Below are 23,287 nucleotides of genomic sequence, written 5' to 3'. Positions count from 1 at the left end.
GTTTTCCAGAGAGCTTTACTGGACTCTCACAATAGTCCTGGGGAGTGGCTTCTGGGCTATTATCCCACCCAATTTATGGATAAAGAAACTGAGGTTGGGACAAGTTCCAAGGGGCTAATAGTCTAAGGGTCCTAGGGCTAATGCATGTCAGAGGCAGGATTTGAACCCAGGATTCGACTCCATCCTGCACTCTCTCTTCTATCACCACATGGCAAACAGGGGCTTGAGAGCTCTAGAAAGTCCCCTTGATAACTGTAATAATCTTTTGCATTTTTCATATATACCTTCCTCAAATATGTGTCTATTGATCTCTTGTCTTTACATCACTGATACTTCCCAATGTACCCTCCTCGTCCCCCTTCCAGAGATCTGTCCCTTATAACAAATAATTTTAAAAAGGGGTGTGTTTTTGTGTGTATGTCTGTGTGTGTGTGTGTGTGTGTGCGCGCGCGCGCGCGTGCGTGCGTGCAGGGGAGAGGGGGACAATCCTTTACATTTATTTGAGGCTTGGGAAGGACATAAGGTTTTGGGGCAGGGTGAGTCTGCTGGGGAGGGCACCCAGGATGTGGGCTGGCCGGGGTCATTCAGGGGTGAGTCAGGTCAACCTGACTTTCCTCTCCTTGCTGTGGGCCAGCCCTGACCCATCCTCACACAAATCCTGGTCCTGTCTGAATGACCTCGGATGAGTCCTTTACCCTCCAGGTTCTCTCATCTGGAAAATGAAAGGGTTTCACAACGGCCTTCAGGGTCCCCCTCTGTGACCCTTCGAGGGCTCCCTGAAAAAGCCGGCCCATTCCACCTGCCAGGGAAGGGTCTCATTGAGGCCAAGTTTTCCCACCAGGGAGGGTATCAGATGCCTCAGTTTCTCTCCCTTGCAGGGTTCTAATGGGCCCTCACTGACTTTTCCCCATTGCTTTGCAGTTGGGTAGCTTCGTGCTATCCCCCGTCTGGTTCATCTACAGCCTCTTCATGAAGCTTTTCGGGAAGTCAGCGCCCCCCATCACCCTAGAGAACCCTGAGGTGAAGTACCCGCTGAGGCTGATTGACAAAGAGGTGAGTGACAGGGCCCAGCCTCAGGTGGGGATGCCGAGAGGCCTAGACTTGAGGATGTTCCTTCCTCTCAGCAAGGCCGAGGTGCTGCAAAGTCAGAGGGATCGAGTGCCCTTAGAATTAGCTCCTTCCTGGTTGGGCTGGGTGGGGGGCTGTGTCCCCTCTGCCTCTGGATCCCAGATCCCAGATCCCGCCACCAGTAGCTAATGTCTCCTGAACTCTGACTAGGTACAGACCCTGGGAATACTCATCCATCCTATTCTCCTCTGGAGGGCTGCGCAGCAACTACCTTCATCAATAGCCTGTGCGTTAGGCCTGTAGGGGCTTTGAAGAAAAATCAGAAAAGCTGGTCAATGCACAAAGTAATAGGATTCTTCTATATATTTAATTTTTTTCATTTTTGTTTTACATCTTTTTTTACAATTTTTTAAAATATAAATAAAAATCTATTTTCTTTCCCTACAAACTCTTCTTGGCTCCTTCCCACTCCATGCACACCAAGAAAAAAGGGAAAACAATAAGCCTTGTAACAAACATGCATACTCCCATTCCTGCGTTGGCTGGGATCTGAGTTTGAGTCTTCACCTTGAGGCCGTCTCTTCTCTGTTAGGAAGTGGGCAGCCGGCTTCATCTTGAGTCCTCCATGAGTCATTGCATTGATCAATAATCCTTAATTCAAAGTTACTTGTTTTTACTGTGTTTTATTATATAAATTGTTTTCCAGGTTCTGCTCATCCTGCATCCGTTCAGGCAAGTCTTCCCAGGTTTCTCTGAAACCATGGCCTTCCTCGTTTCTCACAGCACCTCCATGTACCACAACTTGTTCAGCCATTCCCCAGCCGATGGGCATTCCCTCAGTTTCTAATTCTTTGCCACCACAAAAAGAGCCACTATCAATATTTTTGTACATGTAGGGCCTTTATCTTTTTTCTTTGATCTCTTTGGGACATAGACTTAGCATTGCTGGGGCAAAGAGTACACACAGCTCAATAACTTAGGGAGCCTATTTCCAATGTTCCTACGAGGGATTCCAGAGAAAGAGCAGAGCAGAAAGGAGGGGGTCCTAGGTAGGAGGAAGAGACACGGTCAAGGGGCAGACCTCACGTTGGACTGAGGAAGGCTAGGTCTGAGAAATCAGGAACTGTTGCCAGACCTCAGCCCTGGAGCATGTTGGTCCAGGCTGAGCCTTTAGAAGGCACATCCTAAGAACAACAGCTGGTGTGGGGTTGGATTAGCCAACCAGCCTTCCCCAAATGCCACCTCTGAGCTGAAAATGATGATAATGATAGTCATACTGACAGCTAGCATTTACATAGCACTCTCCTTGATCCCCTGATCATTCTAGCTTTTGTTCCTAGAGAGCTTTCAAGGTTTGCGCAGCACATGCTTTCCATGTTATTTCCTCCTAACCCCCCAATAAGTTATCCTCGTTTTATGGAAACTGAAGCAGGGAGCAGCCGAGTGACTCACCCAAGGTCACAAAGCTTATGTGTCTGGACTCTGACACAATTGAACTCTGGGCTTCCTGACTCCAAAGCCACCCAGTGCAGGTCCAGGCCTTGTTCTAGCTTCCAGGCTTGCAAAGGACTCTGGTCCGGGGAACTGGGTTGACTTTTTTCTGGATCAGACCTGAATGTTCCACACAAACAGGAGGGATGGAAGCCAACCCACTCACCTATTAAAAATTCTCTTCCTCCCCTCCCCCACTTTGAACCAAGCCAACACACTCTCCCTTTCTCCTGACCGGATGATCTCACAGCTGGGCCGGCTCCCAGGACTGACAGGTAGAGTTCCCCGAGGTGACTCTTTCTCAGCATTATTTATTTCACCAAAGCCTGGCACACCCGCCCGCCTTATTTTTGGTCCTCACCTAGCCCTGCTAAGTAGGGCATGGTGGGCGTGACTCTCAGAGCCAGAGGGGCCTCACCCCACCCTGCCCTGGGCCAATGGCCAGCCAGACTCTGCCTGAGCACCTCGGGGACAGGGCACTCACTAGCTCACCCTGGGGCAGTTCTCTTTACCACACATTTTTTCCTGATGCCAGAGGCAATTTCCACCCACCAACCCCAGTTAGAGTTTGGGGCCAAGCGGGTTCCTCTTCATGGGATAGCCCTTCAGGCACTGGTTCTCCTGGTCCCTCTGGGTCTCCCCTTCTCCTGGCTAAGCCTCCCCAGCTTCTTCAGCTTGGCTCATATAATGGGGACCCACCTCCCCCATCTTGTACTGGTGGAGTCAATAACCCAAGCTTACATTTACTCTTATGAGGCATTGTCGTCCCTGACATTCCCTGTTCTAAGCTCTCTCCCAGCTCTGACATCCCTTGTTCTCAGTCCCCTCCCAGCCCTGACATCCCCTGTTCTCAGGCCCCTCCCAGCTCTGCCATTTTGTGAGTCATTCCTTCTCTGATCCAAGGTGGGTAGGAGCACGGAGTAGCTTCTTTGGCCTGTTTCCCTCCTTCTCAGGGATAATCAGCCACCTCCACACCATGCCTGTGGTTTGATAATCCAAGCTCCAGCCCCAAGCTCAGCATCCAGACCCTCCTTAGGAGTGTTTGGCCACTCACCAAACCTCCTGAGTCATTTTGTCCTGGGATGATGGCCACATAAAGTAGGAAGATGTCAGAGTGTTGGCTGCCTCAGGAAGTTCATCTGGTCCTGGGATCCTAGATTTTGAGCTCACCAAACCCCCTTAGTTTTCAGTTGAAGAAAACAAAACATGAGATTTTAAGTGACTTGCCCAGGGTCACGCAGGTAGCTACATGATCAGATCCCTGGTCTAGATCTGGAAGGGCTCCAGAGACCACTGAGGCCATTCTACAGATGGGGAAACTGAGGCCCAGCCTGCTGACAGTAATGGCGGAGCTCAGTAAGAGGAGGAGTTGAGGCTGGAAAGGGAGGTTTGGGGTCAGAAGACTAGAATTCCTGGAATTCTGGTCCAGTGAATTCGAATGTTTTGTACTTTAGGTCAACGGGGAGGTATGGATTGTTTTTGAGAGGGCCTAGATTGAATTAGAACCTCTCCATTCTACTGCCCTGCCACACCCCTTGATCCCCCAACACACCTTTGTGAGGAGAATGGGATCCCATTGGCTCTGGGCTTTCCTCCCGAAGCCCTGATTGGGAGGACACAGTTCATTTCAGGAGACAGCTCAGAGGGCCTCTAGTCTATTTTTGCCTGAACAGGAAATCCCCTCTCTGTCTTCCTGGCAAGAAGCCTCTGCTGAAAGACCTTTTAGTGATGAGAAACTCACTACCTCTCAAGGCAGCTGGTTCTACCCCTGAAGAACCCTGACTCTTTTTTTTAAATAATGTTTTATTTTTCCCCCAATGACATGTAAAGACAATTTTAAACATTCATTTTATTTTGAGTTCCAAGTTTCTTCTCTCCCTCCTTCCCTCCTCCCTGAGACAGTAAGCAATTTTATGGGTTATACATGAAGAACCCTGATTCTTAGATTTTCCTTACATTGAGTCTCCCTGTCATTCTGTGCCCTCGGGGTGCCAGTGAAACAATGGTCCTTAAGGACAGTGAAGTCTTTAGGCACCCCCCCCCCCCACTAGAGCCTTCTCCTGTCCAGGCTAAGCCTCATCTGGTCCTGATTGGAGTTTCCAGCCCCAATCAGCCTTTTAAGGGCGCTGGGCTCTGGTTTGGACCCTTTCCGAATGTGGCTCTGTTCCTTCCTCCCCAGAGGTTCCAGGTCAGGGAGCAGTCACAGGCCAGAGAGATGGAACATCCTGTCTGCCCCTGCTCAAGCCCAGTTGGGTCATGGAAGGATGGGAGGGGGTGTTTTGGGGGCTGCCAGCTTAGAGTGAGCCCACAAAGGGGCCATGGTAACCAACACCAGAACAAAGCAGAGAAGCCCCAAGGGCCAAGGCTGCATTTGAGAGGGGAGAGTGCCCCGGGCTCTGCCCTATCTGCCTCATATGGGACAGTGGGGTCAGCTCTGGACGCCCCAGGGAGGGCAGGGCAGCCAGGAGGCCGAAGGGCCGGGACACACTGGGAGGACCCAGAGACAAGGCTTCACCTGGGCCTGGCTCTGCTCGGCAACGTTGAAAGTCGATCCCTCCCCTTGAGAGTGTCCAGTGTTTCGGGTCATGAGGAGCCTTGAGGGGGCGGGAGCCAGGAAGGCTGGCTGTCTTTAAGCTGTTGTTGTCTGGTTGTAACTGACTCTTTGTCACCCCATTTGGGGTTTTCTTGGTGGAGATACTGGACTGTTTGCCATTTCCTTCTCCAGCTCATTTTACAGATGAGGAAACTGAGACAGACAGGACAAAGTGACTTGCCCAGGGTCACACAGCTAGTAAGTGTCTAAGGCTGGACTTGAACTCAGGTCCTCCTGACTCCTGAAGAAGGAAATGGCAAACCACTCCAGTAGCTTTGCCAAGAAAACCCCAGCTGGAATCACAGAGAATCAGAAATGAAGAAATGACTTAACAACTTCCTGACTCCAAGGCCACCTCACTGCCCTGTCTTCAAGGCTGTCTCTTTGGATGAGGGATTAGCCTCACTCTGCTTGGCCGGGGAGGGGGAAACCAGGCATGGGATTTGATTCGAGCTCTGTCAGAGGGAAAACAAACTTCCTAACAATTGTGATATCTGGAGATAGAGGGGGCTGCTATTGGGAGGTGAGGGTCCGACAGCCTCATGACCAGAGGGCTTTCAGGCAGAGGCTGGGGGGCTGATCATCAGGCTCACGGTATGAGGAATTCCTGGGCTACCTCAGTTCGCCCTCAGTGAGCTTCCTTCCAGCTTTGAGATGCTGACCTACATTCCTGAGAATTCCTGAGAATTCTGGAGATTCCTGACCTGCTGGGGAAGGGAGGCAGAGATTAGGATACAGGGTAGGACTATCATGGGGATGGCTCTGGGAGGGCAAGGACCGATCAGGGGGTGATCCTATGGCTAGAAGGGATCAGAAGAGGAGGCTGAAATGCACGGAGGGGACTGGTGCAAGGCTGTAGAGCTAGTGGGTGTCTAAGAACAAGGAAGGCATTCAAACTCGGGTCTTGAGGCCAAGGCCGATCCCTCTGCCCTACACCAAGGGCTTCCTGGACAAGTTAGCTTGTGTGGAGAGTCAGATGGACAGATGGGGGTTCCCATCTGGTTGATAAAGTGAGCAGAAGTCCTGGCAGCCGGGCAGCCCCAAGTCCTTCCTCAAGGGTGAGGACCCTGGGACTTTCCCAGTCTTTTTCATGGATGCTACACATTATATATGACAAAGAGTTCTGAACTTGGAGGCAGAAGATCAGGGTGTGAATGCTGTCCTGATAGTTGTTAGCTGGGTAAACTGGAACCGTCTTAACTTTGGTTTCTTCTTGTATATAATTTCTCTAATGTGACTATTCCAAAGAGGTGTTGTGAAGGAAGTGCCTTGAGATGCTTCAGAAATGAGGGGGTAGGGATGGCACCAGTGAGGTCCCACACTCCCCGGCTAATGCTGGTTGGCACCTTCTCTGGGTTGCCTGGGGCATGAAGAGGTTAAGTGACTTGGTCCAGGGTCCCATAGCCAGTATAGGTCTGAAGTAAGACTCGAACTCTGACTTTAAGGCCAGTCCTCAAACCTTTGTACCTCCATGGTCTGACTGCTGTTAATTAGAACATTGTTGTTTATTCCCCCTCCCAGAATATCAGCCACGACACACGGAGATTCCGGTTCGCCCTCCCGTCTCCACAGCACGTGCTGGGCCTCCCCATCGGTGAGTCCTGCTCCTGGCCTTGGGGATCCCAGGGGAAGTCTGGCAGGAAGTCCAGCTCTCCCTGGGCCCTGGGAGGCAGGGAGGGGAGGGGAGGTGGAGATGTATCTTCTGGGAGCTCCAAGGGCAGGGGTCCAATTTAGCTGCATCCAGCCTCACTCTCTGTTTTCTGCCTTGTGCGTTTTCTTTTCGGCCAGTTTGGTCCCTGGTCGGATTCTTTGAGTATCCAGCATAGCTGGTCAGTGAGGTTGTGAACTCTCCTGCTCAAAAGCACTCTTTTTATTGTAGTTTAATTTTTACGGATATATTTTGGTTTGGCATTATCTCTCCTCCCCTGTGACTGTTGTATGCATTTTTGTCTTTATGCATATACATATATGTAGTTCCCATACATACATATGGGCCCCTGCCCCGTCTAGAATTCCACCCTTCGTAATAAAAAATGAGGAAGAAAAGAAAAATAAAGGTAGCAACCAAAGTAACCAACCCATCCCTGGAGCATGGTGGGGCGGGCAGGCTTCCTCACCTGTCCTGGCCAAAGAAGGCCAGAGAGCCTCTCCTTTGGGGGGGGGAACTCATTTTGAAAAATACACTTTATTTTTAGGCTAAATGTAAACACCAAAGCAAACGGGCATTTCTCATATGTAAGAAAAGGGGAAAAAGTGGGTGGTGCCATCTCTGCGGGAGCTCCTGGTGACTCAGTCTGAAGGCCCAGGATGAATGTCTGGCCTGGGGACTCCCATTTTGTACTCCAGAATTCAAGAGCACTGATTACTGGGTGTCAACCACTGGGCTATGACTGCTGGGGGTAGAGGTGAGCTCCTGCTCCTGCTGCTGCTGCTGCTGCCTCAGCTACCACCTGCAGCCTCCTCCTCTTCCTCCTCCTCCTCCCTTTCCTCCTCCTCTTCCTCCTCTTCTTCCTCCTCCTCTTCCTCCTCCTCTTCTTCTTCCTCCTCCTCTTCTTCCTCCTCCTCCTCTTCCTCTGCCTTTTCCTCCTCCTCCCTTCCCTCCTCTCCTCCTCCTCCTCCTCTTCTTCCTCCTCTTCCTCCTCCTCCTCTTCCTCTTCCTCCTCCTCTTCTTCCTCCTCCTCCTCTTCCTCCTGCCTTTTCCTCCTCCTCCCTTCCCTCCTCCTCTTCCTCTTCCTCCTCCTCTTCTTCCTCCTCCTCCTCTTCCTCTGCCTTTTCCTCCTCCTCCCTTCCCTCCTCCTCTTCCTCTTCCTCCTCCTCTATCAAGGCTTTTTACTCTGATCCCTTCGAACTTGTTTCACTTTCTGACTGCCATATTCCAGTATAACCGGTTTCCTCTGTGACCTGCGGGATTTGATGTCATGCATTTCACCACCCCAGTAGCTTTGCCAAGAAAACCCCAAATGGGGTCACGAAGAGTCGGACAGGAGTGAACAGCCACAGCCGATCTCACCCCGTGGCTCTGGCGTGGGCCCCGCCGCAGGCTTCCCCAGGCTGACTGTGGGAGGAATCCCTAGTCTAGAGGGGGCCGCCCTGAAGCCCCTGCCTCCTGCTCCATCCCTCTCCAGGTCAGCACATTTACCTCTCAGCCCGGATCGATGGGAACCTGGTCATCCGGCCCTACACCCCGGTCTCCAGTGATGATGACAAAGGCTATGTGGATCTGGTTATCAAGGTGAGCCCCACCTCCCCCAATGCCAGGGGCCCCGGGCCGGGGGCTGCTGTCTGCTGGCACTCTCGAGGCCCGAGCATCTCCTCTGACTCTCAAGGAGCTGCCCTTTGTTACTTTGTTTTCCATCATGGAACTAGAGCCCCCTGTTTAATTTCGAGCTAATGAGATCCAGCCATCACCTCGTAAACAGCAGACCACATCCTTTGGAATCTGCTTTTTTCCATCTTCCTCCCCACTCCCCACACAGCTCCCTTGGTCAGCAGCTTACAGGTTACTGTGGCTCATCAAAGCCTTTGGGAGGCTTCATGCTGGCCAAGAGATGTTGTGAGATTACAGAGGTAAAATCTGGATCTGTGGGTTTGAGAGAGAGAATTGAGAATGGAATGGAAGAAGGCTGTGAGCCTGGAGGACTGGGGGGCTGGTGGTATCCTTGATAGTGATAGGAAAACCAAGAAGAGGGGAGGTCTTGGGGGGAGGGGTCAGATAATGAAATTCGGTTTTGTACATGTGGAGTTTGAGGTGTCCAAAAGACAGCTGGAGATGCGAGGCTAGCATTTGGGAGAGAGGTGAGGGCAGCAAGATAGAGGTGGTCATTAAATCCATAGGAGCTGATGACATTCCCATTGTCCGAAGGGTCCAATGAGTGTATAGGGAGCCTGAGGCTGGGAGTTCTCACCTTATAGGGTGGAGTCATCCCAGGGCATTAGGCAATGGTATGAGCACATTTGGGGGGGGGGGTTGGGGGGGTCGTAGGGGGCTGGAGAGGGTGGTGGGTGTACAGTGGAATGGGTGGCCCAAGCAGGGACCCTTACCTCCTTCCTGGGCAGGTGAGGCAACCAGAATATCCCCCCCACCCCCACCCCCAAAGACCCTTTCCTAGAACTGTATGACTCAGGGCTGGAAGGGAACTTGGAGACCATCTAGGCCAACTCTCTTATTTAATAGGCCAGGGAAAATGAGTCTTAGGTGAAATGACTGCTCATAGCATCATGTGACTGGCAGAGGGGTTCAAACCCAGTTCTCAGACTCTAAATTCTGGGCTTTCTTTCTTCTCTCTCTTCCTTATTCCCTAACTAGCCTGCCAAAGGGTCTGAAATTTCAACTTGAGGTATGCACTTCTTGCGGGGGGGGGGGGGGGGGACTTAGAATTTGCATATAAGCATCCTTGGGGAGCTTAATGTTGCTATGTGACCTTGAGTAAGTGACCTTCCTTCTCTGGACGTTGATGATGGGAAGCTGTTTGGTACAATTCGAAGACCATTGGCCACATAGTCAGAAGACGAAAGTTCAACTCTTACTTCTAAGCTTACTGCCTAAGTGACCTTGGGAAATCACTTTCCCCTCTCTGTGACTCAGTTTACCCATCTGTAAAGTGTTGGACCTAAATGGGCTCTGAGGTCCCTTCCAGCTCTATGTCTAGGATCTCACGATTCCTCACCCATAGAATGAAAGGGTTGATTTTATTGCTAAGGTCCCTCCCAGCTCTGATATTCGATGAACTGGAACCTATTAAATTGTTATTAATCATTTCTATGTTACTACTAAGTGGTCAGGCTGCTTTTCAATATTAGGGAAAAGGACTCAGGCTGGCAGGTGGTGGGGAGGGAAGATGAGGGTCAGGGCTGTTCTTGAGAAGGATGGGCCCTACCGGGAGGCCCAGGGCAGCCAGGAGACAGCTAGAAGCCCCCAGTTTGGGAGGTGCCCCCAGTTTGGGAGGTACCCCCAGGAGGAGGGGCTGGCCCAGACCTCGTGGGGCTGCTGCCCTTAGGGTTTGACTTAAATGGGGGGGTGTTTTCTAGATTTACTTCAAAGACACAAATCCCAAGTTTCCTGCTGGTGGGAAGATGTCCCAATACCTGGAGAGTCTGAAAATTGGTGACACCATTGACTTCAGAGGCCCTAGTGGACTGCTGGTCTACCGTGGTAAAGGTGAATTGGTTTCAGTTTTTGCCATTTTGTGTTTTCATATCACCTTGACTTCCAAAGAGATCAAGAATGTAATAGAGAACGAAAAAAAAAAGCAAAGGAAAAACAAGGCAATTGATTAAAACTAATCAGCATATGGATCAAGTCTGATGCAACATACAGTGTTCCAGCTCCACAATCCTTCACTTCTACAAAAAAAGAGGAAAGTGCATTTTCTATTTCTCTTTTAAATGTTTTTATTTTCAAATGACATGCCACCTACGCTCCTGCCCACTCTCTCTTGCAGTTGAGAAAACAAGAAAAAGAAAATTCCTGATTATAAATATGTATAGTCCAGCTAAAACAAACTTCCCCATTGGCCATATAAAAAAATGCTTCCATCTGCACTCTGGGCCCATCACTTCTATACCAGGAGGGGGGCAGCACCTTTCATCATCAGCTCTGGAATCGTGGTTGGTCATTGTGTTTATGAGAGTTATTAAGTCTTTCAAAGTTTTTGTTTATCTTTGCGGTGTTGTTATCATATAAATTGTTCTCTCCCGGTTCTGCTCATTTCACTTTGTATCAGTTCATACAAGTCTTCTCAGGTTTTTCTGAAGCCCCCCTGCTCATCATTTCTTACAAGACACTAGTTTTCCAACACATTTATATACCATAAATTTCTCAGTATTCCTCAACTGATGGGCATGCCCTTAGTTTCCAATTCTTTCCCACTGCAAACAGAGCTGCTATAAATAGTTTGGTATATATGGGTCTTTTCCTCTTTGATCTCTTTGGAGTATAGACCTAATAATGGTGTCCTTCCTGCATCAAACACAGTTAATTGTTTTGGGGGCATAATTCCAAATTGCTTTCCAGAATGGCTAGACCAGTTCACAACTCCAACAGCATTGGATCAATATACCTGCTTTCCTACAGCCCTGCCAGAATTTGTCCTTTTCCCTTTTTGTCATCTTTGACAACCTGATGGGTATGATTTGTAATCTCACAGTTACGTTAATTTACATTTTTCTAATCAGTAGTGATTAATTTTTTCTTACATGGCTAGTGATAGCTTGGATTTCTTCCTATGAAAACTGCTTGTCCTTATCCTTCAACATCTTCCTGCTAGATTTTATTGGCAAGATTCAAAAATGCTGATGATTTAGGTGGCTTTATTTTGTATCCTGTAATTTCACTAAAGTTGTTAATTGTTTCAATTAGTTTTGTAGTTAATACTCTAGATCCTTTAAGTAAATGGCTCTGTAGGTAAATTCTTATAAGTTTAAAACAGTTCCCTATACATCTTAGACATGAAATCTTTTTTTCAGAAAAATTTGCTGTCAATATTTTTCCCATTTGCCTGCTTTTATGTTCTCATTTTTGCTGCATTGATTTTGTTTGTTTAAAAAAACCTTGAATTTTAAGTAATAAAAATTGCCCATTTTACCAGTTGTGATCTTCTCTACCTCTTGATTGGTCATGAACTCTTCCCTTATCCATGTATCTAACAGGTAATTTCTTCCTTGATTCTGTAATTTGTTTATGCCACTCTTTATGTCCAAGTCATGTACCCATTTGGCACTTATCAATGGCATATGGTGTGAGGTTTAGGTTAGACCTGGTTTCTTCCAGACTATTTTCCACTTTTCTCAATAGTTTTTGAAGAATAGTGAGTTTTTTCCCCAATAGATGGGATCTTTGGGTTTATTAAATGCTAAGCTATTGGGCTCATTTGTTTCTCATGTTTTTTCTGAATGTTTCTTATGTTTTTCTGAAAGTTTCATTAAGAAACATATGTTTCTTACCTGACATTCCATGGATCAATCTCTTTATTTAAACACTACCTAATTATTTACGTAATTGTTGCTTTCTAGTGTATCTGATACTGTTAGGCCCCCTTCCTTCCCACTTTTAAAAATTCATTCCCTTCAGATTCTTGAGCTTTTGTCCTTTTAGATGAATTTTGTCATATTTGTACTAGCTCCATAAAGTAATCCCTTAGTAGTTTGATTGATATGAATAAATAAAATAATTTAGGTAGTAAGTCATTTTTATTCTGTTGGCTTCGCCCACCCATGAGCAAGTGATATTTCTCCAATATTTAGTTCTGTCTTTATTTGTGTAAAGAGTTGTAAATGTGTTGCTATGGTTCCGGTGTTTGTTTTGGAAGGCAGAATTCCAAATACTTTATATTTTCTGTAGTTGTTTTAAATGGAATTTCTCATTCTGTCTCTTCCTGCTGGATTTCATTGGTAATATACAGAAATGTGGCTGATTTATGTGGGTTTGCTTTACACCCTACCACTTTCCCAACGTTGTTCATTTTTTCAGTTAGTTCTGCAGTGAACGCTTTCAAACCATCATATTTCATTGGCCAAAAGCAGTTATTTTGTTTCTTCTTTGATTCTGCTTCTTCCCTCAATTTCATTTTCTTGTCTCATTGCCATACTTAGCTTTTCTGGCACTATGGTGATCGGGGATGTTGACAAAGACCATCTTTGTTTACCCCTGATCTTATGGGAAAGTTTCTAGTTTATCCCCATGACAGATAAGACTGGCTGTTGCTATCAGATAGATTCTACTTTGCATATTAAGGACATAGACATTTATTCCTATAGTTTCTAGGTTTTTTCAATAGGAATGGGTGTTGGATCTTGTAGAAAATTTTCTCTGCATCTATTGATAAAATTGGGAAGCTAGGTGGCACCACAGTGCATAGAATGCTGGGCTTAGAATCAGGAAGACTCGTTTTCCTGAGTTCAAATCCAGCCTCCTATGCCTCAGTTTCCTCATCTGTAAAATGAGCTAGAGAAGGAAATGGCAAACCACTCTAGTATCTTTACCCAAAAAACTCCAAATGGGGTCACAAAGAATCAGATATGACTGAAACAACTGAACAACAAAACTGATAACGTCGGCTGATTTTTGTTTTTAATATGGTCAAATGTGTTTCTAGTTCTACTAACACTGAAGCAGCCATGCATTTGGGGCGTAAATCCCACCTGGCCAAAGTGTGTCATCTTTGTCACTTGACACTGTAGCTCTGGAAGTGCATTTTTTTACCTCTTCTTCAAGGCCACTCATCTTGATCATTATAATTATGTGGCCTTCGGTTATACTTTTCTTTAATTCAGAAAAGGTGAATTATTAATTAAAACAAGATCCTAGTTTTCTTGCAGATTTCTGTAGGAATCAATAAGTGCTTTCTGTCCATCCTTCATCTGAGACGTGGGAAAACAGGCCCTTTCACAGGCCTGAATTTAAATCCTCCCTGGGCTCCTTTCTGGGGGGATGAGCCGGGGTCAACCCCTTCTTCTCTCTGGATGTTAAATGTGGGGACTGGGTAAATGATGGCTGACGTCCTGGCCCTGAGTAGGAGGCACATTTTCGAAGCTTTCTTGGTCCTATTTTGTTTCATATAATGGGTCTGTCTTCCAGGGAAGTTTGCCATCCGTCCTGACAAGAAGTCGGAGCCTGCCATGAAGATAGTGAAATCAGTGGGCATGATTGCAGGGGGGACAGGTAGGTGAGAAGGGGTCTTTGGGCCTGTGGGGCACCACTCCCTGCCCCACCTCCTTCAGCTTGGAACCTGAGCTCCCTGGGGACCCTGGTGGGACAAGGCCCTGCCTGGCTGCCATATTGGATCACTCAGAGACTGGGGGTTTAGATAAACAGTCTCTTTGATAAAAATGTCCAATTATTTTCCAGTAAAAGGCAGGCCCCAAGTTCATAAAAAAAATCCAAGAAAGTAAGAACAGGTAAAGGTTGTTAGCAAGGATTCTAAAAGCAGTTGGAAAGGACATTTCCTAGGCTCTCAGACTGTTTCTATCCTGCTTGCCCAACGGGCCCCAAACCGGGTCCTAGGACAGGGCTAAGTGGACTCCAGCTGTCCTGGGGCTGCTTTACACATGCTCTTGGCTGGTTGGACACGATGGTTTGGGGGGTTCATTTACAGCTGCCCCCCACCTACCTGCCCCAGCCCAAAGTGGGAGGGGGAGTTGAGGACAGGAACACACACACACACACACACACACACACACACACACACACACACACACCGGTTTTCTTCCAGGCATCACCCCGATGCTGCAGTTAATCCGTGCCATCATGAAGGACCCTGATGACCACACCATCTGCCACTTGCTGTTTGCCAATCAGGTCAGTCCTGTCCCCTGGGTCTCCTGAAACGCCCTACCCTGAAGGCACAGGTAGGCTCCCATGTGGGCAAACCAGATTGGGTGTTGGCTGCCCCTGTTGGGCCTTGGCCTTCCCTCCAGTCTCAGCTTAGGTGCCGTCCTGGGGAAGCCTTCTGTGGTCTCACGTTGTGCGGCTTCTCTCCTGCCTTGGACCTAGTCTTTCATGGCGTAGTCTCCCCGCCCCCAGTAGAACGGAAGCCTCTTGAGGGCAGCATGGCCTAGGCCCCAGTGCCCAGCCCAAGGCCTGCTGCCTAATCAATGCTCATGGGACAGAGGAGCTGGAGGCAGTGCTGACCTGGTGGCTCCCAGGGCATCCCTAGGACTTGCAAGTTCTCCAGGTTCGCTCTGCCTTTCCCACAACCCAATGAATGTCTTCTACAAGGCTTAGGCCACAGATTAAGGCCTGCCCTACTGTCCCCTCTCCCTCCCCTGCCATTGAGGGTCATTATCTGCTTTTTACAGGTGAGGAAGCTGAGGCTCATAGAGGTTCGAAGGTCCCTTCCAGTTCTAGATCTAGTTCTAGATCAGTTCTAGATCTGTGATCCTATCAATGACTTTGGGCGAGTCACTTCTGCTCCCTGGGCCTCAGTTTCCCCATTCTGTATGTGGTCATTGAGTCATTTTTCAGTCACATCCAACTCTTCATGACCCCATTTGGGGTTTTCTTGGCAGAGACACTGGAGGGGTTTGTCATTTCCTTCTCCAGCCGATTTTACAGATGAGGAAACTGAGGCAAGCAGGGTTAAGTGACTTGACCAGGGTCACACAGCTAGTAAGTGTCTGAGGCTGGATTTAAACTCCTGAGGATGAGTCTTTCCAATTCCAGGCCTGGCTCTGTGTGCACTGAGGCACCCCCAGCTGCCCTTCGGTATGATCAATGACTTCTATAGGCCCTTCTGACTCTTGCCCCGGGACACCCCCGCCTCTGTTTCAGGGGCCTTCCTCTCTTGTCTCCTCTCTTCTCTGGAGGCCCACGCCAGCTCCCAGCCCCATTTCTTTAGTTGGGGCCTTCGCAGGGATGCTTTTGCCCTTCTCTCCAGCATTCTCCTATCTGTGGGATAATCCCAGGGGCTTCCCAGGCTCCTGTTGGAGCCTCTTCTCTCAGGGCCTGCCTCCAGGCTTTTAACTTTGGCCTGAGCCCCCTCTGGGGGCTGGTGGTTGTATATGGCCTGTGACCCAATCCATTCTGCAACTATTGACTCCCAGCATCTCAGAGGGGGAGGGGAAGCCTTGGAGGGCACCAGTCTAGTCTCCTGCCTCAGGAAGGCTCCATGATGGAGCTTTGGGTAGGGGGCAGGGCATGTGAGCACCCACCCTCCGAAGGGGCTCACACATTGGGCAGGGAGGTGGACAGACCATCAGACTCTGAGTGGGTGGCAGAGGCCACCTAGACCTAGGAGGGGAGGTGTGGTGGCCCAGATGATGCTGGGCTGAGACTCAGAAGGTCTGGCTTCCAATCTCCCCTTTGACACTAGCTGGCTGTGGGACTACGGGCAATCACGGAACTGCCCTGGGCCTCAGTGTCATCATCTGTAAGGTGGGAGTGGGGTGGGGGGGGAGCTGCACTAGAATAGCTCCCACTGTCTAAAGGTGTGAGCCCATGACCAGTGGAGCTAAAATAGCCTTGGGTTCAAATCCCACCTCCTACCTCTGTGACCCTCTGTGTGAGGGCCAGAGCCAGGCTAAGTCTCAGTTCCCCACTGCTGACCCTCCCCACAAGCTGGGATCTCAAAGGCCCCTGCTACCTCTGACTTCCAGGGAAGTGGCTCCCTCAAGGAGAGATGTCTGTTCAGTTTTTGTTTAGTCTTCTTGTGGGTGGCCCCGCCCAGGCATCTGAAGAAAAACTGCATTGTGCTGGGCTGCCTCATTCTTCGGGAAATCACGGTTCAGACTGTGGCAGCTGGACCCCCAGAGGTTGCCATGGTGACCCCAACACTGGGGCCTGACTCTTTCTTTTTTTATGCAAAAAAGGCAAGAGGAAGAGGTGGAAACCACACTCACTCTAAGGTCCATTTCTCTGTTCTCTGACGTGATAAAGGAGGACCTGCCTCTATCCTTTCTCAATTCCTTCCTTCCCTCCTTCCCTCCCTCCCTCCCTCCTTCTCTCCTTCCTTCCTTCCTTCCTTCCTTCCTTCCTTCCTTCCTTCCTTCCTTCCTTCCTTCCTTCCTTCCCTCCTTCCCTCCCTCCTTCCTTCCCTCCTTCCTGTTACCCAATGGAGCCTGAGGAAGTCAGGCAGCCATGATGACTGGACACTCGTCAGTGCATGCTATCTAGCTTCAGCTAGGCCCTCATTGCAGAGTCCTTTTGTTCTTCCCTGGGTGATTCCAAACCTTCCTCACCTCCCACACTCCTCCCTCTCTCAGCCAAACTCCATGGATCAGCCATCTACACTGCCTCCCCATCCTCTCCTCTTGCCCTCTTCTCAGCCCCCTTCAGTCTGGGTCCTGACCTCATCACTGCCCTCTTCAGAGGTCCTGCTACCTGTGGGAGCTGTCTGATGGTAGAACTTTGTCTGATGGCTGCTTTGTGAGGTAGTGAGCTTCTCATCACTGAGGTCTTCGGCCAAAGCCTGCTTGATCGCCTGTAGGGTGTGTTGTAGAGGAGATTTTTGTTCTGGTTTACACTGGATTAGAATCCCATCCCCTGGGATTCTGGGATTCAGACCCGTGGGTCACATCTGTCCTCGGCCCCTTGCAGCCTGAGGCCCCAGGACAGTCCCAAACAAAGTCTTCTTTCAGCCCAAGGATAAAGCCTTCTCTTACTCACTCATGCTGCTGCACCATGGAGACGTGGGAGCCTTGTCACTTTAGAACACGGGGAACATGGGTCAGCTCCCACCGAGAGCTCCCTCCGGCTGCCTGAGCCCTGGGATGTGCCATAGGCCATGTGGTATCAGGAAAGGGCCCTGGACTGGGCACCAGGGACCTAGCTTCTTGCTCTGCCACTGGGGCCCCCTGGGCAGGTGCTGCTGCCTCTCCTGGGGCTCCACTCTCCCCATCTGTAAAGTGAAGGCCCTAGACAGTGTTACATGGGGAACAGAGTGCTGACTTTGAGTTGGGGGACCTGGGTTCAAATCTAGCTTTGACATGTATGATCTGTGTGACCTTGGGCAAATCTCTGTGCCTTTTCCCTCCTCTGTAAAGTAGGGAGGGCGTAGTTTCATGACTTCTAGGGTCCCTTCTGGCTCTACTATAATTGTGTGACTTGACCACCTTCCTGAAGGCTCTCGGGGGGCACAGGGTTGTCAGAGGCCTGGCCTGAGGAAAGGAAGAGGAGCATGTGGGGAGGGTTGAGAGAGGAGATGGAAGCGTTCTAGGCCCTGTGTCTACTGCAGTCCTAGCTGGACTCAGAAATGGGGTGTCCAGAGAGGCTGTGGGCTGGTCTTTGCTTCTCCACCAGCTCATGGTCGTGGTCACCTTGGCCCAGCAACACTAGAAATAGCCACCATCATGGTGGGGCTCAAGCTTCCTGACCCAGAGACACAGCCTGGCGGTCTAAGCGGTCAATGAGCATTGGGGGTGGGGAGGATTGCTGTCTGAGGATCTGGTTCACTGATGCCTCCAGGGGGTGGGCCACAGGCTGAGGGCAGAGATGGCCAGAACCCAGGGCTCCTTGGGCACTGGGCACTTCAGGTACCTGGGACCTTCATGTTACAGATGAGGAAACTGAGGCAGGTAGAAAGGTTTAGTGCCTTGCCCAGGGTGACCCTGCTAATAGGTGTCTGAAGCTGGATCGTGCTAGCCTGGGGGGGCGGTGCAGCTCAGAGCCCAGAGAGTTGTCTGGGTTACCTGAGAGGTTACACAGCCAGAATGTGTCAGAGGCAGAGACTAGACTTGAACTCTTCCTGCCTCCTGCTCAGGCCGGCTTCCCCTCGAGTTCTTCTCTTTGGCCCTTTGGAGCTCTCATTGGAACATCGAGGTCCCCCGGGGACTGGGGGGCAGGAGCAGGATGCTTGCCAGGGAGGGTCTTTGGAATGCTTGCTTCACCTTTGGGGGTCCTTTAGGGGCAACCTCCCAGAGGCAGAGGGATGGCCTAGATGACCCTAGCCTAGATCACCGTAGCTGTTACTCAGCTGTGGAGGAATAAAAGCTGCCAGGTTCTAATCTCAGCAGTGTTCTCCCTGTGGGATAAGAAGGAAGGTCATAGGAACCGCCATTTTTGTACATTTTCAGGGTCTACAAAGTGCTTTAGGCCCGTGAGACCATATTACCTGTGGGCTCAAGAGCAGGTGGGGTAGGGGTTGGGGTCACAAGAAGGAAGAACATCCCCCCCATTCATGGCTGAGCATCCTGGGGGAGGGCTGGGCTGAGCCACCATCTCTCCCCACCCCTGTCTGACTCTGTCTTTACCCGGGGCCCTCCTTCCTGCAGACAGAGAAGGACATTCTGCTCCGCCCAGAGCTGGAGGAACTGAGGAACCAGCACTCGGCCCAGTTTAAGCTCTGGTTCACTGTGGATAAAGCCCCTGAAGGTGAGGGGATGGGGAATGTCCCAGAGGGAGGGGCTGTCCCAGTGGTGGGCGGGTTGTCTCACAGGTGGGGGGCTGTCCCAGAGGGAGGGAGCTATGTCAGTGGTGGGACTCCCTTTCCCTGGAGATCTTCCAGCAGAGGCTGGACAACCCCTCTGGGCATCTGGGGGAGCTCCTTGTACATGGCCCCAAAAGAAGGGTTCTGAGCAGAACTGAGAGTCCAGTGGCTGTCTCCAAGTCCAAGGCTCCTGCCCCACCTCACTTCAGCCTGGGTGGGAAATCAGGGAAGGCCTCATGGAGGAGGTGGTTCATTTGAGCAGGGGCCTTGAGGGATAAATAAGACATCCACAGGTGGGGCTGGGGAGGGAAAGGGGAATTGAGGAAATTTTCACCAGGTCAGCCACAAAACAAAACAATCTATTTGTTCCCCCTCCCTTGACCCTTCAGATTGGGACTACAGCCAAGGGTTTGTGAACGAGGACATGATTCGAGAGCATATGCCACCTCCTGAAGTCGATCCCCTGATCCTTATGTGTGGGCCTCCTCCCATGATCCAGTATGCCTGCATCCCCAACCTGGACAAAGTGGGGTACTCCAAGGACCTGCGCTTCTCCTTTTAGTGGGGGACAGTGACCTAGGGCAGCACAGCAGGGTGGGGAGCTGGTTTATGGGAACAAGGTCACATATATACATACATTTACCCATATGCGCACATACATACACAGAAACAAATGGGCTCATGTCAGGTGCTGGGAAGCAACACCCGACCATAGGTCTCTAGACTGGCAGCCCTTCCCCCCTAGTAAAGCCGGCAAGCCTTTGTACCTTCCCCTCCCATGCTGAGTGGGTGACTCAATTCAGTTTTTCTGCCAGGGGTGACAGTTTCCCAGGTGGATGGTCATGTCTGTCACTCAGCAGGAACATAGCCACTCCCAGACATTGAAACATCTTTTCACAGTTCATTTCTTTCAGTCACACACTGCCTAAAAATTCAGGAGTCTCTTCCTCTTTTCTAAATTTTTAATTTGTTTTCTTCAATTAATCCAGCTCCCATGCAAGAAAGGGTTTCTCCAAAGGAGGTGGCTCCAGCCATGGCTGATCTGGGCTCCCTTGGGGCCATCGTCTATCCAGGGGCCCCTCCGTGGTATCTTGAGAACCCATCTCTCTCTCATGAGCTTGAGCAGAGCCTGTATGTAGCACACAGGGGATCTCACAGGCCCACTACCCCTTCTTCAGGCTGGGGCAGCTTTGAAGTTCTGAAGGGGGCTTCTGAGTCAGGTGGGAGCAAGACAGGGCCAGCTCCAAAAGTGCCAGGCGGCAGGGAAGTCATGATGGAGGAAGGCATTGATCCCGGGCCATACCGGGGGCCTAGATGGTCTCCAGAGAACAGGGAGGGCAGGCTTACTCCTGTAGGCCTTGTTAGCTGGTGGTGATTGGTTTGTTTGCTCCTCTGACTCAGAAGGGAAATGGAAAGAAAGCTGTTTGTCTTTTGGAGCTATGGAGAATTTGTAAGGAAGGGAACCTGAAACCTGGGGCCACAGCTGCGATTGGGCCAGGAATGGTATGAATGCAGAATTATTGGGCAAGAGGGTCCATCTCCTCTGATGGTCTGATGGGAAGTCTATACAGGACCCCAAGTGGTCAAGGAGTGTGGGGTGTGTGTGTTGTGTGTGTGTGAGAGAGAGAGACAGAGAAACACAGAGACAGAGAAACAGGAGAGAGGGAGGGTGGGACAGAGGGAGAGAGGAAAAAGAGACAGATTCCAAGGGCCTTAATTTTTTTTCTCCTTTGGCATGGTTGGCCAAGGGTCCCAGCCCCCTCCTCCTGCTCCTTCCCCTTCCAATGGCAGCCTCAAGAGGAAGGCAGATTCCAAAGTGTTCTCCCCCCACCAGGGCAGAGACCCTCTTGGAACCAAGCTTCACCATCTCAGCCCAGGGGGTCCCACCTCCTTCGTTCTCATGCCAAGAGGCCAGGCCATCTAACTTCTATCTGGCTGTACCACATGTGTGGCTTTTCTTTCCTTCCCTTTTTTGAGGGGCCTCCCTCTGCTCAGTGACTCCTTCCCCCCTTCACATGTTACTTTGCAAATAATAGTCGTCCCTTGGCATCAGAGGGACAGGGTCGCTTGGCCAGGCTGGGTGGAGAAGCAGGAAGGCGAGGTGTGCGTGTGTGTGCTCGCTCATGTACGCCCATGTGGAGATGAATGACTGTACTTGTGTGTGTGCTGATGGGAAGGTGAGAGGGTGGCCAAGAGGGAAGCAGAAGCAGGAGCTGCAGAGAGAGGAGACCTGAGGCCACCTTCTGCATTGGGCCACTAGTGTCCCACCTTGTGGTGACTCCAAGGGCACCTGTCATTCCCAGCGGGGCAGAACCTTGGGACCCGTGGGCTGGTGAAGGGAAGATGTGGTGGGGGCTGCCCGGGTTTGCTCCCCCAAAGGCACCTCTCCACATCCTGGCTCCACCTGGGCTCCCTGGGCAGCAGCTGGGTCAGGGCAGAGGGTGCTGCCACCAATACCTTTGTCCCGCTTCTGTCTCCAATAGTGGCTTTCTTCCAGGCTACAATTTGTTTTTTTTTTTGTGCAGAAAATAGAATAAAACTTTGCTCAGTGTTGCTTTGCTGTGGCTGTTTCTTTGTCAAGGAATGAATCAGCTTTCCTCCAGGAAACAGAAGCCGGGGAGGCTGGCTCTCCCGGTCTCTGAAGGGCAGGTTTGGGGGGCTCCACACCAGGAGGAGGGCTGCCCACACTGGAATGGAATAGCAACCCTTATGGATCGATCCATTGATTAGGCCTGAGAGGCACTTGCTCAGTCATCGATGTCGGGGTCCTTAATTTTCAGATGAGACAAGGAAGCCCTCAGGAGTAGGGTGACTTGCCCCAGGTCACAGACTATAACGTCAGTGGCAGAATTTGAATCCAGATCCTTGGACTCCACTCTCTTAGCCCTGGGGTGGAGGGAGCTAGTAACGCTAGATTTTTGACTGATGATGGTGGCGGTGCAGAGAGCTGGGACTGCCTCGATATTTATCTGCGTCTAAGCTCCTTACCACGTGCTTTTTTATTCATTCATTCATAACGAGAATACACTTTTATGTATGTAGCACATTGTGGTTTAAAAGGTCCCCGGGAAGTCCAGAGTGGAAGGATGAGAGAGAGAGAGAGAGAGAGAGGCTAGGGACTGGTCCAAGGTCACACAGCCATCAATCACGTGTCACAGGTACTTAAAGCCTGGAAGCCAGGGGAGCTGGATTCTCATCCAGGCCTGCCAAGGACTCCCCTGGGTGCCAGGGTCGGGGGCCAGGTCGATCCCCGGTGCTGGGCTTGGGTTTCTAATAAGCGGGGGGAGCGCTTCGCAAACGGGAAGGCTTAATTAATAGGAATAATAAAGAGTTCTTCACGATCGCGACCGCTGTAAGGCTCAGGGCCGGGCATCCGCGGCTCGCCGAGCAGTCCCAGGGTTCCAGTTCTCTCCCGCAGCGAACCTCCTCCCCCTGCTGGCAGGAGACCGTTAATACCGGCTCCCGAAGGTCTCGGCTTCCGGGAGGCGGCGGGTGTGGACAGATGAACGTTAGCCCGCTCTCTTCAGGAGAACCTCAAATCCCAGCGCGGAAAAGGACCTTGGACCGCACCCAATCTACTCCGTTACCCACGTGTAGTCAGGCCCCTCCCCCTCCTTTCTGAGCCGGGATACTGCAACCTCCGAGGGAAAGTGTGCAGGCTTGGGGAGCTCACTACCTGCCTGCTCGGTACGCGAGGGGACAAGCTCGGCATTAAAACAGACACTTAAAAGCCCCGCCCCCTTCGAGGCAGGCACTTAATGTGAGTGTGTGAGTGCTTGCTGATTGTGGCTGCCTCCCCCTCGGTTTGGACCCAGATCCGTGGGCCTCCGCTTTCTATCCATCCTTGCCCAATTGAAATCCTTTAGCGCGGAAAGAGGAAGACAGGGAGGCACTATATGATGACCGTTGTATCTCCGCATACGCACGTGCTTAATAAGAGCTTGAACGCGCATCGCCTCTCCTGCTGTTAAAGAAGCTTTCACCCAACACTGCTTTTTGCACACTCATGGAGGCGGGGTACGGGCAGATCGCTACACCGAGGCATCCCGCTAAAGTAGGCGGGTCACCATAGGGACAACCTGTACCCGCTCAAAAATTCTTCTCACATATGTAGTGAGGATTCGGGCGTCACCCCGAATCGTTATTTTCCTTACTCATAAGTTTAAGGCATAACCAGAAAAACCTCCTAAGCGTGGCTGGGAGGCGTTCCCAGACCTCTCTCACTTAGGGTGAGTCAGTGAGCGCCCCGACGCACCGAGCACGAGCCGTACTCCTT

At 50.6% G+C, this 23,287-nt stretch overlaps 1 protein-coding gene and 1 non-coding gene across 4 annotated transcripts in view; one reads left to right on the top strand and one right to left on the bottom strand.

The window, feature by feature from the left end:
• Positions 1-21,564, top strand: part of LOC118850182 (NADH-cytochrome b5 reductase 3) — a 34,265-nt gene extending 12,701 nt beyond the window's left edge. For all 3 annotated transcript variants that reach the window (XM_036759396.1, XM_036759397.1, XM_036759398.1), the window contains exons 2-9: positions 922-1,053; positions 6,674-6,746; positions 8,278-8,384; positions 10,181-10,310; positions 13,728-13,811; positions 14,362-14,447; positions 18,857-18,956; positions 19,401-21,564. In XM_036759396.1, the coding sequence (XP_036615291.1) occupies positions 922-1,053; positions 6,674-6,746; positions 8,278-8,384; positions 10,181-10,310; positions 13,728-13,811; positions 14,362-14,447; positions 18,857-18,956; positions 19,401-19,573 (885 nt within the window). In that variant the 3' untranslated portion in view covers positions 19,574-21,564. The remainder of the gene's footprint in view (positions 1-921; positions 1,054-6,673; positions 6,747-8,277; positions 8,385-10,180; positions 10,311-13,727; positions 13,812-14,361; positions 14,448-18,856; positions 18,957-19,400) is intronic.
• Positions 21,565-23,031: 1,467 nt separating this feature from the next.
• LOC118852508 lies at positions 23,032-23,182 on the bottom strand. Its single transcript, XR_005010580.1, has one exon. It is a non-coding gene; the product is annotated as a U12 minor spliceosomal RNA (small nuclear RNA).
• Positions 23,183-23,287: the final 105 nt, after the last annotated feature.

Source organism: Trichosurus vulpecula, chromosome 5 (assembly GCF_011100635.1).
Source record: "Trichosurus vulpecula isolate mTriVul1 chromosome 5, mTriVul1.pri, whole genome shotgun sequence".
In the NCBI taxonomy this organism is placed as follows: Eukaryota; Metazoa; Chordata; class Mammalia; order Diprotodontia; family Phalangeridae; genus Trichosurus; species Trichosurus vulpecula.
Note: the sequence above shows the minus strand (reverse complement) of the source record. Positions and strands in the feature narration are given on the sequence as shown.